Source organism: Python bivittatus, unplaced genomic scaffold (genome assembly GCF_059951505.1).
Source record: "Python bivittatus isolate LINGU-HERP-01145 unplaced genomic scaffold, Pbiv_v1 ctg000340_np1212, whole genome shotgun sequence".
NCBI lineage: Eukaryota > Metazoa > Chordata > Lepidosauria > Squamata > Pythonidae > Python > Python bivittatus.
The window spans coordinates 738,720-754,509 of record NW_028277056.1 but is presented as its reverse complement, the minus strand read 5'-3'; the positions used below and the strand labels follow the sequence as shown (position 1 = coordinate 754,509).

Here is a 15,790-nt window from a genome sequence, read left to right as displayed (position 1 = left end):
ATGCCAGAGGCCCTCTCCTTCCTTTCTTTGCCCAGGCCAACGTTCATGCCCGACTGGCTCACGGGCCCCCCGTTGTGTCCCCTTGACCTGCTTCAGATGCCACTGGGCTCTTCTGTGCCCATTGAATGGGGGGGGGGGGGGACACACTGAATAGGTTAACGCTTGAGTGCTTTGCCAGACAGCCTGTTCCTTCCAACCCGCAAAGAACGGAAAGCCATCTCCTTGGCACCTATTAAACTTGACTGGCGGGGAAGGTGCTATACAAACAGGAGCGGCAATGGGGCGGGGGGGGGGCGGATTCCTTTTACTTAGGGACATTCAGCCCAGGGCCTTCATCTCCCCACTCAGCATCCTGGGCTCTGGCTGGCTTCTGGCTTCCGTGAGAACGAAACATTGCAGGCGTGTAAAGACAGGAAAAGGCTCAGATGTCACGAGGTAGTGGAAATGTTCTGCACCTGTGATCTGGAGAGCAATGGGTGGGTGGGGGGAACCTGGGATGGGAGTCCCCAGAGGCTCAGGCCCGGAGGCGGCCCTGTGCGGTGGCTGCTTTGGCCATCCCGGGGCCCTTTGGGGGCAGCCTCTTCAGCACCCCGGACAGCCTACCTTCCCTTTCAAGCTGGGCCCACGTGGGCCAGGCTGGAGCTGCCTGGGGACAGCCAGCAGCTATAATGCAAAGGCCTAGGAACCATTCCCACGTGTTTCACCGGATGGGGGGAGGGGTGGCGTGCTGTGGGGCCCCCAAAAAGTCCAGTCTTAACTGGAAATGGGTCTGACTGAATCTCAGGCAGAGTCGTGGATAAGGATGAAATAGGGGCATTTGGTCAAGCATGTTGTGAAACCAAATTTCTAGTCTGGTGTCCCATTTTGCCTAATGGGTCCTCCAGGGAAAAGAGCCCGGGGCGGGGGAGCAGATAGTGGCCGAGAAAGTCGGATTCGGGGGTGGAAGTGGCTGTCTGGGCCTCATCCACAGGACGCCTCCAGGTGGCACTCATCTGCTGCAGCTGGGTGAGGGCGTGCCAGCGGCCACCGATGCCCCGAAGCTTTGCGGGCACTCAACTGAGCCACAGGCTGGGGAGGGGTTCAGCGCTTCCCGAAGGGCTTTGCGCTCCCCCCATGGCAACCTTTGGCCTGGTTTGCGCGCCTAGGCACTGCCAGACCCAGTGCTGAGGAGCTCTGGCTGGAGTAGAGCCAAGACAGAGAAAGAAAAGCCTTGGTGGCTGCAGCAGAGCAAGTCCTGGGAGGGCTCTCGTGAGAATGGTAGATTTAAATCCCATTTGCCAGGCAGCTTCCAGGATTGTCTGACAATTCCAATAAGTGGATTGTTTCATAGCAAGGAGAAGCTGAAAGAATTGAGTCACATACAGAGAAAATGCAAGCAAAGACCCTTCGGGGTCAAAGCAGATGCTGGCTGCAGTGACAAGCGGATAACCTGGCTGGTGGTAAGGCGGGGGAAGGGTTAGGACTAGCGTCGTGATTTCCAGCTGCTCTGGCAGAGCGCCCGTGCCTGGTGGTCCCATCTTTTCATGATGGATTCCCTGAATGCCAAGCTCCTGCAGGGAACTTTGGGATCTCTTTGGGTCAGGCTAAGCACTAGAGGATTTTAGGATTTAAAGAGCTGTGAAGTGAGTGGTTACAGCCAATGCAGGAGTAGGGCCTTTGGGGCTAGGCATGGGGTGGGTGGAGTGCTGTGGGAGCGCACATTAAAAGGGCTGGGGAGGCAGAATAGCAGGAGGGCCTTGGGGCAGAACATCCCTTTGTTCTCTTATCAGCACCCACACGGGACCAACGTCCCCATGGGAGCTATAACGAGGGGCGCGGGCTCGCTTTGGCTGCAAGCCAAAAAAGAGCTTCCAGGCCAGGGGAGAAGTATTTTCTCTTTTCTGCTCTTTTCTGGCTGCAGCATCTGTACACATGTATTAGCCATGCCAACTGGAGATTTGGGGGGGCTGTACTCCAAAACATCTAGAAGACGCCGTGCTAGAGAAGGCCGAGGAAGAACTTAAGGGGGCTGACTGCAGTGTATTGATTCAATACTGCTGTCAGTTGTAAAGATGCAAAGCCCGACTTCAGTAAGGCTCCTTGTTGAAGGACCTTGTTAATGGGGATTAATTTTTGGTCCCTACGCAGAGAGAGGAGCGCTGGTTGGTGATGTGTGGGGGGAGATCCCCTTGGTCATGGGCTGCATGGTGCCTGTGGCCATTCCGTCCAATTTTCTGCCTGGTGTCAGTTCTGGGAAGCATGGTGCAGGACATGAAACAGCTTTGTTCTCTTTTGAGACAGGCACCTTTGCGCCGGCACGTCATTCTGAAAGTCAGGGACTCCAACATACAACGTAGCGAAAGAACTGACAAAAAAGCTTGGACGTGTCACAGAGAGGAGCGAATATTCTATCAACTCCTCACTACAGTGCCTCCAGAAAATCAAAGACGTACACATAGATGAAGATGAAATTATGGCCTCATTTGATGTCACAGTACCCTTTACGTCCACAGACCCAGAACTAGCAAAAGAATCCATATCGGCAGAACTACACAACACACCTGACCTAACCGAATACACCCAGATCGGAATACCCGGAATCGTGGCCCTCATCGACCTCTGCCTCACTACCTACTTTCAGTCTGATGGACAAATATACCAACAAATTAGGGGAACACCCACGGGATCACCACTCTCAGGACTCATAGCGGAGATTGTAATGCAACGCCTAGAAACTATAGCACTTCCACACATACAACCCAAAGTATGGATCCGGGATGTAGATGACACCTTTGTTATAATACAAAAGGAACAACTAGAGAAGACACATGAAACCATCAACAACATCTTTGGAGTAAAATTCACCAGAGAGGAAGTAAAAATTCACGCTACCCTCATCAGCAGAGGAAACAACAGCAAATTAGAAACCCAAGTCTATCGGAAGACAACCCACACTAATCAAGTACTCCATTACCAAAGTCACAACCCAAGCCCCCACAAGAGGAGCTGTGTAAGAACATTATTCAGATGAGCCCAGACGCACTGCAGCAACCAGAACTGCAGAAAAAGGAAACAGACCACCTATACAACATCTTCCAACAAAACGGATATCCACGCAACTTTATCAAAAAGTGCCTGACCACTCATCCCACTACAGCACAACCGACACAAGCTATGAAAAGGATCACACTGCCATACATCAGAAACGTCTCAAACTACCGACAGACTATTACAACCACACGGCATCTCTGTAGCACACAAACCAACTAAAGCCCTCCAAAACATCTTAAGCAAACCAAAAGACCCAGTAGCCCAAGAAGAAAAAACAGGAGTCATCTACAACATACAGTGTAAGGACTGTCACAGCCCCTATGTAGGACAGACAGGCAGAAGGCTGGCAGAGCGCATCCATGAACACCAACTAGCAGTCAGAAGACACGATGAAAACTCCTTAATCTCACAACACATGGACAGATTTAACCATAGTTTCGACTGGGAAACTGTGAGCATCCTAGACCAAGCTAAATCCAAAAATGCGAGGGAATTCTTGGAAGCTTGGCATTTAGACAAGGCAGCCATCAACAGGCACACAGAGATAAACAACATCTACACACCATTCAAAAGAGACAATAACAGGGAAACAAAAGACCAGAACACCTCCTCGCCAGCAATCATCACCCAGATAAGCAGAGATTAACACCAGGCATACAGTCAAGCAGTGAACAATACCCTAATCGAGGAACTACCAGAGGAAAAACAAAATAAAACGAAACCCCCAGCCCCACATGCCACTCTATGTAAACAGCGAGCAAACCCCATCCCATTCTAGCACTGAAGATGTTACCTAGCCGGGTAACCAAACGTTTACAAGAAAACAACCAAGCTCAGAGAACCCCAAGGACTCCACAGAAAGTCAGGGTGTTTTTAGCCCACCAGGGATGATCTGTGGTTTGCATAGGGTGGCCCTGTGTGGAGAGGTGCCTGTCCACAGAACTCCCCACTGGGCAGCCTAGAGGGCCTGGGAGAGGTCCACCCGGCGGCCTCAACAGTGACGTCATAGACAATGGATTCCGCATCAGAAGGTTGGCATGGTGCATCTGAGGGTGGGTGGGAGGGGCAGGGCAAGAAGAGGAAACCCATAGCTTGCATGCTGGCAGAGTGAAAAAGCCAGGCAGGGCACTTTGGGCTGGGATGAGAAGTGCAATCTGACTCTGACTGGCTGCAGCCAAGGGAGATCTTTCATCCCTGCTTGTTACCCACCTGGCCTTTGTTTTTTCCCAGAAGAAAGAATAAAAACTTTGAGGCATTATGGTTGAAAGCCAGAAAATTCCGGGGGTTGACCTCAGATCCACCACTGAGCCGCAAGTTGTTCGGATCATTGTGAAGACGCCCTGGCAGAAGGAAGAGTTTTTGGTCCATAAGGACATGCTTGTGAGAGAATTCAAGGAGCATGTAGCCAGGCACCTGTCCTCTTCTCCCGCCCAAATTGTGCTGGTCTACACTGGAAGGATCTTGAAAGACCATAAGTCACTAGCCCAGCATGGGATCCATCTGGACAACAATGCTGCTGTCTTTGTGGTTGTCCGCTCCCCACGGACGTGCCCATCCCGACAGGCATCCACTCTTTCAACTGATGTGGGCCCAGACACAAAACCCCCCAGGAACAGCACTTTTGCTAGTGACGGTCTCCGGGAGCTGACGGCCAGTCTGGGCCTGAATACAGCCAATTTCACAGAATTCCAGAGCCAGCTGATGTCCAATCCTGACATGATGCTCCAGCTGTTAGAAAACCCCTTCATCCAGAGCAAACTCTCCAGTCCCGATCTGATGAAAGAGCTGGCCACCAACAGCCCCCAGGTACGGCAAGTAATACAGAGGGCCCCTGAAATCAGCCACGTCTTCAGCTCTCCCGAAGGCATGAGGCTGGTGGTGGAGCTGGCCAGGAATCCAGCTGCTGTGCGAGAAATCATCAAATCCCCACCCCAGGCCCAGGCGTGTCCTGGAAGTGTCCCCAGTGGAGACGGCAACACAGCCTTGCAGGATGTGCTGATAGAGGTGCAGGGCCTGGTGCAGAAGGCCTTCCCCAAAAGGTCTGCTTCCACTGTCTTGTCTGGAGCCCTGGGAGGCCACCAGGCGTCCTTTGGCCAGAGTGAGAAGCCTGGGCGGGCCAGGCAGCAGCTGCCCTCCCCCAGGCCGTGGCCCCTAAAGTTTGGTGCCCAGAATTTCACAGCTGTTGGCAATGACCACAGCAATGGAGAAAGTGGCATCTTGCGAGGAGAAGCCAGTCAGCTGGCCTCAGCAGCAGTGAAGAACCTGCTCCACCAGATCATGAAGCACCTCATGCAGAGCATGGCGAGCAGCCCCTCCAGAAATGCCACCAGCCAGGGTCTCGGCCCAGATGCTGCGGGCAAGGCTACTCGGAGGAACATGCCGGGATCCAGAAACTCCCGGGAGCAGATTCCAACACTCCTGCAGCAGATTCAAAACACAGATGTCCTTCTGGCAAGCTGGAGCCCTAAAGAGATCCAGGGGCTGCTGGAAATTCAGCAGAGATTGCAGGCCCTTGCAACCGACGAACCGGTAGCGGAGAGGCACGGCCGATCTGAGCGTTCCGCACGGAGAGCTCATTCCATCACCTCTCTCTGTGATATTGTCCCACCGTCCGGGATGGGGGGTGGGCAGGATTTCTCTGCCCATCAGCTCTTGCAGACTCTGGTGGGCGATGATTTCTTGGGCAGCCCCCGACTCAGTGGCCGTCTGCGGGGCTCCTCAGCGCAACCCTCTTCCAAGCAGCGGGCGTACAAGCTCTGAAGTCCCGGGGTTGAGCCTCCGGCGGAGTGGATAGGGCCCTCCTGCGGCAGCTTCTGGGCAGATGCTAGAGCTTCATAAAGGAATGGATTTCATGGTTTCTGATTAAAAGCTTTAAATCTTTCACAGAGTCTGCTGTTGCCTTTGGCTGGGGCTGAGATGGGCCCTCCTGTGGGGTTCTTGTCCTTAAGGTTGAATTCGCTTCCCGGAAAAGGAGTTAAACCTCTAGTAACGTTCAGGGAGAGGTCAGCCAGATTGTGCCTGGCTTGGCTTCAGCCCTGTTGGATCGCCCCCTTTCTCTGGGGCTCTGGACAAGTCCCCCAGGGAAGCCCTCCAGGTGGCCCGATCTCCCCCCGCCCCCCAAACAGACTTCCTTGCAAGGGTTCCAGCCAGATCCCCTGGGCGGAGCCTTCTCGACAAACAGGCAGCTGCAGGGAAATCAGGCGAATGGTTCACCCGAGGGCAGGAGGGGGCACCGTGCCCTCAGGGTCCTGGGCAAGTCTGCGCAGGAGCAGCCAAGCCTCGGGCTGAGCACGAGGGATTGGGCCACCTGCCCTGTTCAAGCTTCTTGCGTCCTTCCGCCTGTGATGCAGCCATCTCATCTCACCCCAAGTCCCCATCTCTTGCAGCGAGTCTGTGGAAACCACCATGATGGTCGGTAGTGGTGGCCGCTGGTTTGGCGATGAACATTCAGAGCACTATTTCCTCTCTTCAAAGGCCTTTGATTTCCTCAGGCTGCGGAACGGCCTCAGACAGCGGCCTTCCGGTGAGGGCCTAAGTGGCCGTTCGGCCAGGAGGCACCTGGCTCTACTGGCTCATGGCTGGGAGACCCCCATGGGTCACATGGACGTGAATCCCACAGGAGAATGGGGGGGAGAGCAAGAGAGGATAGACATCTGAAGAACAACATCTACCTGAGGCCCTTCCCTTCGCCTCTCGCTCCTGGCACAGGGCTGCTCTTCGAAGCTGCTCGGGCCCCGATGTTTCTTCCCGCCCGCACCTGTGGCTCCCGGGGCCCTGCTTCAGGGCGGGTGGCCCCATTTAGAAGGGGGCCTTCCCGGGGATTTTGATGGGATGCCTCCCTGGGGCACAGCTCTCCAATTGGGCACGCTCGGGGGTCTGTTTCGGGCACGAGGGGGCTTGGGGGGTGGCGCATGGTGCAGAAGCCCCGTTCCCTTTTTGCCCCTGGAAAGAGAAAACGGGGCCTTCAGGCCTGGGAGCCCGGTCGCCTGTTAGGGGTGATTCCTGTGCTGCTTGCTTCTTGGTCCTGGGCTGCCCCCCACCCCACCCCGCTGTTACGATGGAGATCCAATAAGTTGCAGTGAGAACCTCCTGAAGCCTCCTGGGGACACCCCCCCCCCCCGGTCGTGTCCAGGCACAGGGCCCAGGGAAAGCGGCCTCTCTCCAGCAGGGTCCCCAGAGTAGCTCCCCCGGGAAAGTCTGGTTCATGCTCAGCCCCCTGCGGCAGCCACACGTGCCCTGCTTCCCCCGCTGCGCCCTCGCAGGGCTGCCTTTGCGGCACCCACAGCGGAGGGGGCTGCTTAGAGCCATCCTGGGCGACTTCCGTTCTGAAGCCGCGTTTCCCCTTTTCTTGAGAGCGCCGCTGCTGCTGCTGCACCGTCTGGCGTGCCCTGTTGGCCGCGTGGTTGCTGATGCGGCCGGGGGGGGGGTCCTCCTGGCTGCAGGAGGTGCCAGTGGAGATTTGGGGTGGGGGTCTCTCTCAACCTGAGGTTGGAGAATGGAAGCCATGGGCCAGTACACAGCTGGGGAAGGCGGCTGGCAATGTGTTGGGCTTTCTGAACATTTCCCAAGAGTTTGAATGTTATGCAAAATTGAATGAATGGAGTTACGTCATCTTTTTTTTTTTTTTTTTGCCAGAGTCTCGTGAAAATTGAGCTTCCCCACTTTCCCCCCAGGCCCAACTAATTTTCCTCATGTCCTGCCTTTCCTTCTTAGTACCCAGGAAAGCATCCGCGTTGGTTGAAAGCACCGCATTGTTTCTGGATGGCAGGAGCCAGCCACACCCCGTTTCCTCCTGCACCTTTGCCTCGGCGGACGTCCCAGGAATGGAGCCGGCTCGCCTCTGGCTCTCCGTCCCCTTCTGCCTCATGTATGCGGTCTCTGTGCTGGGGAACGGGGCCCTGCTGTGCGCCACCTGCACAGAGCGCGGCCTCCACCGGCCCGTGTACGTGTTCCTCTCCATGCTGGCCACGACTGACCTGCTGCCCTCCACCACCACTGTCCCAAAGACGCTGGCCTCTTCTGGTTCCAGGCCGGGGAGATCTCCTTTGAGGCGTGCCTAGCTCAGAAGTTCCTCATCCGTGCGAGCTCTGTCCCTGAGTCTGCCATCCTGATGGCCATGGCCTTTGACCGGTACATTGCCATTTGTGACCCGTCGCGGTACACTGTTGAGCTAAGCACTTCTGTCATCAGGAAAATTGGAATAGCAGCGACAACCAGAAGCTTCTGCTTAGTTTTCCCTGCCACCTTTCTTGCCAAGCGCCTGACTTTCTGCCAACGCAGCACTCTTCCCCACACATACTGTAAGCACATGGGCATTGCCCGATTGGCTTGCTCAGACATCACCACCGACATCTGGTACGGCTTTGCGGTAGCCCTGCCGGCAATAGGTCTCGACGCTTTGCTGGTTGCTGCATCGAATGCCCTGATCCTCAGAGCCGTCTTCCGGGTCTCTTCTAAGGCGGCACGAAGGAAGGCTCTGGGCACCTGTGGCTCCCGTCTCCGCACCATACTGATGTTCTACACAGCTGCATTTTTTTCATTTTTCGCCCATCGCTTTGGCCATCATATTCCTGGCTATATTCACATCCTTCTGGCCAACTTATATGTCCTAATTCCCCCCGTGCTGAATCCCACTGTTTATGGGGTTGAAGGGCATTATTTTGATACACAATTTTATATTCTATATATACACAATTTTATATTTTATATATATACAGTATATATATGCTTCACATAATGTATAACAGTGCACTCTATTTTATTTCTAAAGGGTTAACTTGCTTTTGTTTTGTAAAGAGCACTGGTTTCTTCCCCCCCCCTTATCTCTTTGCTGAATGCCCGATTGTCTTCGAATAAGCAATTAGCCGAGTACAAGCTGTTTGTTGTACCAAGCTTTTTGCAACAGTTGTGGGGCCCTGCATTCTAGAGAGATAAGAAAAATCTTGTATGCCATTCCCTTGGTAACCAGAAGAAAAAGTTAAGTTTACCTTCCTAAGAACCACCTTTCACTTGCTCAGACCGTCCCAAAAATCCCTTGTATGGGTGTGAGGGGATGTACTATCTGATTACAGATTTAAATGTCTATAAAGCCTTTGATGTTTGTTTTGTGAGGTGTGATTTCATCAACATCTCTTCTGAATGTGTTGATTGGGGTCACCCAGCTGTGTCTTGATCAAAATACATCTGTTATCTTAAAGAAGCCTCGTCTCAAGTCTCTTTATTTGGCTTTATTGAGACTTGGGAAATAAAAGGTGCCATACAGGGTGAAACCCAAGGAGGCCCTGGAAAGAGGGGCCGATGTATTCCACCAGCATTTCAGCCGGCCTCTCCCCTAAGACTCGGGCACTGCTGCCGAGGACCACGGCGCTGGCAGAGATCCCCATCTTGCGGAGGGACGGCCTTTAGCCAAGCATGGGCATCTGTTTCTACTTAGGCCTTCCTTGTTAATGGGGTGGGGAGGGGACATCTCCGGGGGGAAAAGGAGGGCAAGTGACATCACACGTTTCACAATGTCATGGTGCAGATGGTGTAGATGATGTAACACGCAACTTTTGTGTGTCGTGATGTGCCTTATGTTGTCCCGGCTTTTACTAAGTGGCAGTGCCAGGGTGCCAGCCTCTCACTCCCATCCATGCTTCTCAGTGCAGAGCTCTTGAGGACGGGTTTAGCTGTAAACTGTGAACAGCTGCGCAGTAACTCCTGTTTGAGGAGATACATTCAGGCGAAAGCAGAGTGTTGAATGCGGCCATGTGGCAATGAAGTCGGTTTTCAAAGAAGAAACAGGGGCACTTCAGGTGGGCCAAGAATGAAAGGGGCTTCCATCTCTAGGCAGCAGCACTGATTATGTCTGGGTGCCCCCACCCATATTTTCCATTGGCTTTTTTTATCCCTCCTGGCTTAAGGTTATGGGGCCACATACCATGGGGGTGTGGCAGCGTAAACAAAGTCGGTCCTGCTCCCCGTGTGTCCCAGCCCGCATCCTCATCACCCCTGCCTCACTACTATTCTACATTTTGAAAAAAGATCACAACTAGCTTGTACCTCAGTGATATGGATTCAGATTGCTTGTAGGAAGTATTAGGAAAGGGAATGAAAATAAAATGGCCAATATTGTGGTATACAATTCTCTGGTGCGTCTGGAACACTGCACATCGTTCTGGTTGCCATGCCTAGAAGGGGATGTAAGAGTGCTGGAAGAAATCAGAAAAGGGCAACCCAAAAGACTAAGGGTTGGAGGCTCTTTAGCTTGGAAGAAAGGAGATTGAGGGGGGACAGGATCGAGATGTATAAACTCATCCCCGACATGGAGAAAGTGGACAGGGAGAAGTTTTTCTCCTCCTCTCCAAAGGCCAGACCGGGGCCACCCAGTGCAGCTGTCTGGGAGGAAGTCTAGAACTGACCGAAGGAAGGACTTCTCCACACAGCATGTCATTCATCTGTGGGATTCATTCCCTAAAGTCACAGTGGTGGCCACCAACTTGGCTGGCCTTCAGAGAGGGTTAGATCTATCCACGGAAGACAGGACTATCGATCCTGAAGACATCGTGTGATCTCTGAGTTGGAGCAGGGAAGTGCCACTCATCTCATCTGAGTCTTCAATAAAAATGTTTGGATCATTGAAGCAGCCCCCTCTTTCTCCATCCTTCACTGCTGCTTCATAAGCTGCTCTGCTTCATCTGTGTGCATGCAGGGCTACACTACTTTGTGAGGAAACACATATATGGAAAGAACGCATGCTCAGTTTACAAGGGCTACTTTAATAGTTTGAAGAGGTGCAAACTCTTCATACTCACTCCCATGTGTTGCAAAGCACCTCTTTGCAAGGATTTGCACAGCCCTGATATAGGAATATATTTATTTGTTTTCTGATACAGATCTCTTATTCAAGACCCTTCCTTCCTTCCTTCCTTCCTTCCTTCCTTCCTTCCTTCCTTCCTTCCTTCCTTCCTTCCTTCCTTCCTTCCTTCCTTCCTTCCTTCCTTCCTTCCTTCCTTCCTTCCTTCCCTTCCTTCCTCCTCAATGCATTTGCAAAATGACCAACCATTTTGCAAGATTTTTCTTCCAAAACAAGATGTGAATAATTCTGAACATAAATAGGACCCTTGAATCCTCAGTTTTGGAAGGGTCCCTTGTGGCCATGAAGTTCAACCCTCTGTTCAGTCCAGGATCCCAGATGGAAGCCTCCCAGACAGGTGGCATTCTAGCTCTGCTTGACACCTCCAGCAGAAGGAAGCCCATCCATGTTTGGGGCCATTCCTACATATCTGTGCCAGTCGTTTGATGGCAATGCGTCAGAGCACCCTCGGCAGGGAGTCCATTCCTCACCTGGATTATTGACTCCACTGTCAAACACTTAGGTGGGGGGTTAATATTCAGTCAGAATATAATGGTGAGCTGAATTATTTATCTCCCCAAACTTTAAAAATCAGCCTACTTTGGGGGGGATTGTAGGGCTCAGCTAGCAGAGAAGCACCTTTCTAAGATGATGTTTCTCCATATGGGAAGCCTGTCGCCCAGCCTATTATGGGATGAACCCCATCTCATTAGACAGGTCAGAGGGCTGGCAGATCTGGGCAACCCGTTCCCATCAGCTCCAGCCAATAGTGATGAAAGTTGTATTCCAGGCTCTGGAGGGGTAAAGGTTGCCCTCTCTGGCCTGGAGAGTCCCCCCACATTCCCTGAGCCCTCTAACCCCGAGAAGAGGATTCTTGCAGAGGTCCAGAGATGACCCTGCCTGAGGGCCAGAGCACTTGGCCTTTCAAGTCAGCTCAGGACCCCAGACTGGCTCCCGGGTGCTCTTTTGACCAGTTTTGCCACGGCAGTGACATCCCTTGTGATGTCATAGTGACCCCCACCTGGCTGGGACAATGGAGAGAGCAGCTCCTTGGCTCAGCAAGAAGGAAGGAAGGTAAGAGGAGGAGAGAGAAGGGGAGGCCTGGGAGGGGGCTCTGACATCCACCCTTGGCTTGCTTGCAGTGTGCCGGGTAGCCATCCTGACAGAGAAAATAAATCCATCCTGGGGACTTGACACCAACAGATTCCTTTGGCTCAGCAAGACAAGAGATCTCTGTCCTGTTTCTCCCATGCAGGCCCCTCCTCCTCCTCTTCCCCTTCCTCCTGCTCCTCCATGTATCATGGAGGCCATGAACATACACCAAGAAGGCACCACTGTTGGCTGCCCAGTCCTGGCCTCCAACCCCAACTTCATCTGTGTCACTGCAAAATCTCCCAAGGGCAGCGCCCAGTTTGTGCTCCCACAGCAAACCACCATCCAGCAATTCAAGGAGGAACTTTCTAAGCATTTCAGCTGTGAGACTGGACAGTTGGTACTGGTGTTCTTTGGGAGGATCTTGAAGGATCAGCACAGCCTCCAGCAGTGTGGGATCAGCGATGGGATGACTGTCCACTTGGTGATCCGATCCCTGAAGAGAGACCCAGAAGACTGTCCTCAGTCACCCTACTTGCTCAGGACCTCAAGCTGTGCCCTGACACCAACCAGCACCAGCCTTACTCTGCCTGCCTTTAACCCAAGCACTCAGGGTTCATGGGGAGCCCCAGAGGTGGGTCCCTCCAGTATTGACTGGCAGCAGATGCCTACCTCAGAGATGATCGTTCAGAAGGTACGGCAGGTGATCTTGGCCAACCCAGAGGTCCAGCAGCTGGCTCAGCAGTTCCCTGCCATCTGCCACATCCTGAATAATATGGGCATCATGCGGGTGATCCTGGACAAGATGAGAGAAATAATGGACCTCGCAAAGAACCCTGACATGATACAGGACCTGAAGAATCCAGACCCGCTCTTGATTAGTGTTCAGAGCAACACCCCTGGTGGGGATAACCCCTTGAGACAACTCAACGGTGATGTTCAGGAGCCAGGACTGAATGCAGGCCAGGATCTGCTTGCCACCTCTAGCTCTTATGCCACCCTGGCAAGGAACCCTTGTCCAGAACACACAGTTGGGGGTAGCCAGGGACTTCACCTGGGAAGCACTGGCTCTCTCCCCACCTTCCACAGTTCCACCAGCATGTACACCAATAGCTCGTGCAGAGATGAAGGTGGCGTCTTCAGTAGCCTTCACGGTCCCCTTGGGCCCAACTCTTCCCTGCCAAGCCTTGTGGCCACCCCTGGGGCAGGACTGTGCAACGTGGGGGGCATCCAGGCCCTGATCGTAAACCTCTGCAATGCCTACACAAAGCGCATGATGTTCTCCCTCATGCAGAATGCGCTGCTGGCCTCAGAAGGGATGCAGGCTGCCCGGCAGGAGCAGATCCAGCAGCAGCTGCTGCATTTTTCCCAGGAGATGCAGAGGCCAGAAATGGTGGCCGCCATGTCCAACCCCAAGGCCATCCAGGCGTGGGTGCAGATGGAGCAAGGCTTGCAAGCACTGGTGGCAGAAGCCCCTGTGCTCATACCCTGGTTCATGCTGCGCTTGAAAGGGCTGGGGTGGTCTTCTGCGGTGGGCCCCACGGCCACCGGCTCTCCCTCTGAAGAAGAATCAGCTGCTTTGGAATAGGGGCACCACATCTCCTCTCTCGGGCAGGCTTCAGGTCTTCTCCCAGGAAGGAAGTTGCTGCACCATTAGAAGCGCCAGAGGTCGGATTGGCAGCCAGAAGGGCAAGCTGAAGGGGCAGCCTGCCTGCACGGCTGCACTGCTGGGAACAAGGAGAAACAGTTCCAGGAAATCAGGAGGAAATCGGGCGGGGCTGGTGGTGACCTCTCTGTAACGTGTCCTTCAACAGCCACTCCACGTCATAAACCAAAGCCAAAAGACAAGCAGCCTTCCTGCCTGTTCATTTCTGCCAGGCCGGGGCTTTGCAGTGAAAGAGCCCTGGGGTTGCCAACTTTCCAGCTCCGGCCTGTATGACTTGTTGGCCACTGCTGGGCAGTCGGGAGAGAACACCCTGTGCCCTCCAACAGAAGAGCATCTCCGTAGCTCAGGGTTCAGCTGTGGAGTCCTTGGTGCGCTCTGAGCTGGGTGGTTTTCCTGCAGACGTTTCATGACCCAAGTAGGGAACATCGTCAGTGTACCCTGCGCCCGTTCACAGCTGTGGGGGCTTTGCATTCCATTCCCCCAGCCAGCACTGGCTGCCACAGGGAGAACGTGGTGGAGGTCCCCAGGCTGGGTTCGGGGGCTGAATTCTATGCTGCAATCTGGAAGGCTCAGCCCAGGCACCACTTGGACCTCAGGGGTCACGGGTGGCACCAGGCTGCATTGCCAGGACCTTGCGAAGACCTCCTTCTCCTTCTCCTTCTCCTTCCCCTTCCCCCCCCCTCCTCCTCTTCTTTCTTCCTTCTTCCTCCATGTTGCAACTGCTGCTTTTTCATCCTCTCCATACCTGCAGGCAGGGACAAGAGCAGAGGAGGAGGGTCAGAAGGGTCAAAAGCAGAGGTGTTCCTCTCTCGGGGCAATGCTGCAGGGAGACCCCAGAGCAGAACGTGGGGAGGCGTTCACCATGATCTTTCCCTGGGAGGCCCCAAGCGTTTCCCTTCTAGAAGAAAAATTGCAGGAGCAACACAGGTTGGTTGGAGTCAGGCGGTGTCCAAATGGAATGACTGCAGGAATCAATCCGTCCATCACTTTTGGAGAGGGCACGTTCTCCAGTCCCCTTGGAGAGTCTGGCAGGGACCAGTCACTTTGTTCCTCGGACAAAGCCCCAAACCATTGCCTCCCAAAGCCAGGGCCATCATCCAGCGGGCCTCGCACCCGCATGGTGGCTCTCTTCCCCCTCCCTGGCAGCCAGCATGCTGCGGGGTGAGGCTGAGCTCTCTGAGCCAAGGGCTTTTGCATGCCTGGCAGCCGGAAAGCAGGGAGACCGGGGCTGGAGCATCACGAGCCAAGGTATTACCAATTAATACTGCAGCTGCGAAAGTGGCGGTTCTCTTCCCTTGGCTGTTCAGGGCATGCTCCAGCCCAAGGGAGAGATGCTGGGACAGACACTGCCTTTGACTTCAGTTCTTTTACGTGTGACTATCGTTTGATATGGGGGCGTGATTTATTTCTGGTTGCACATCTGATTATCCCTTTACAATGTTCAGTTTGGAACCCACTTCTGGGGAGGGTCTGGGCTGCACCTGGGTGGACGGGGATAGCGTGGAATGCTGGGAATTCGGGTCGTGCACCTGTGCTTCGCACGGCAGAGCTTCATTCTTTGCAGCTTCTCTGGACAGATGGACGAAGAAAGCAGGGCAGAGAAGGCAAAATTGGCTTCTCCCGGACCAGTTTTCAATCGCACTGCGAAGCGGGTGGAACCCCAAGCGATCGAGGAGGAAAGTAGGATCGGAAGGCAGGAAAAGAGGTGGGCCATTTGTTCAGTCAGTGAATGGCGGATGCACCTCCAGAGGTCTTTCCAAAAGGGAAGCTGTTTGCTTGGTGGACCACTCAGTGTGCCTGAGTCCTCACCTCCACCCTGTGAAGTGATGTAACCAAAGGTGGCTTGAACAGAAGGCTGCTGGACCAGTGCAAGGAACCGAGCAGACGGACCATGTTTGCCAGGAGAAGGCTGTTTGCCTTCAGCTGATGAAACCCGGGGCTCACGGGAAGGACTGCAAAGGAGCGGGAGGGGCCCTCTATCTGGGGCTGCTTTGGAGGGCTTTGGGCAGAGGCTCGAGTCGCACCCAGGGCCCTGGCCTCCCCAGGCTGCCAGCAGAGGGTGACAGCAGCGGAACTGGGGCAGCGCAGCTCTTCCAGGCCTCCGGAGCAGCCGGTGCTCATTTGTGTTTGGGGCCTGGATTTTGACTCAGAGCATGGCTCCTAAGCTA

At 54.0% G+C, this 15,790-nt stretch overlaps 2 protein-coding genes and 1 pseudogene across 2 annotated transcripts; all 3 read left to right on the top strand.

Moving 5' to 3' along the window:
* The first annotated feature begins 4,281 nt into the window (after nt 1-4,281).
* LOC112542853 (ubiquilin-1-like) lies at nt 4,282-5,790 on the top strand. Its single transcript, XM_025176704.1, has one exon. The coding sequence runs from the start codon at nt 4,288-4,290 to the stop codon at nt 5,788-5,790; it is 1,503 nt and encodes a 500-aa protein (XP_025032472.1). The 5' UTR covers nt 4,282-4,287.
* Nucleotides 5,791-6,435: 645 nt separating this feature from the next.
* Nucleotides 6,436-10,738, top strand: LOC103060260 (olfactory receptor 52B2-like; annotated as a pseudogene).
* Nucleotides 10,739-10,790: 52 nt separating this feature from the next.
* Nucleotides 10,791-14,320, top strand: LOC112542852 (ubiquilin-1-like). Its single transcript, XM_025176701.2, has one exon. The coding sequence runs from the start codon at nt 12,114-12,116 to the stop codon at nt 13,542-13,544; it is 1,431 nt and encodes a 476-aa protein (XP_025032469.2). The 5' UTR covers nt 10,791-12,113; the 3' UTR covers nt 13,545-14,320.
* The last annotated feature ends 1,470 nt before the right edge of the window (nt 14,321-15,790 follow it).

Coding starts and splice junctions, on each gene's coding strand:
- LOC112542853 (XM_025176704.1), top strand. CDS start 4,288: ATGGTTGAAAGCCAGAAAATTCCGGGGGTTGACCTCAGATCCACCACT.
- LOC112542852 (XM_025176701.2), top strand. CDS start 12,114: ATGCAGGCCCCTCCTCCTCCTCTTCCCCTTCCTCCTGCTCCTCCATGT.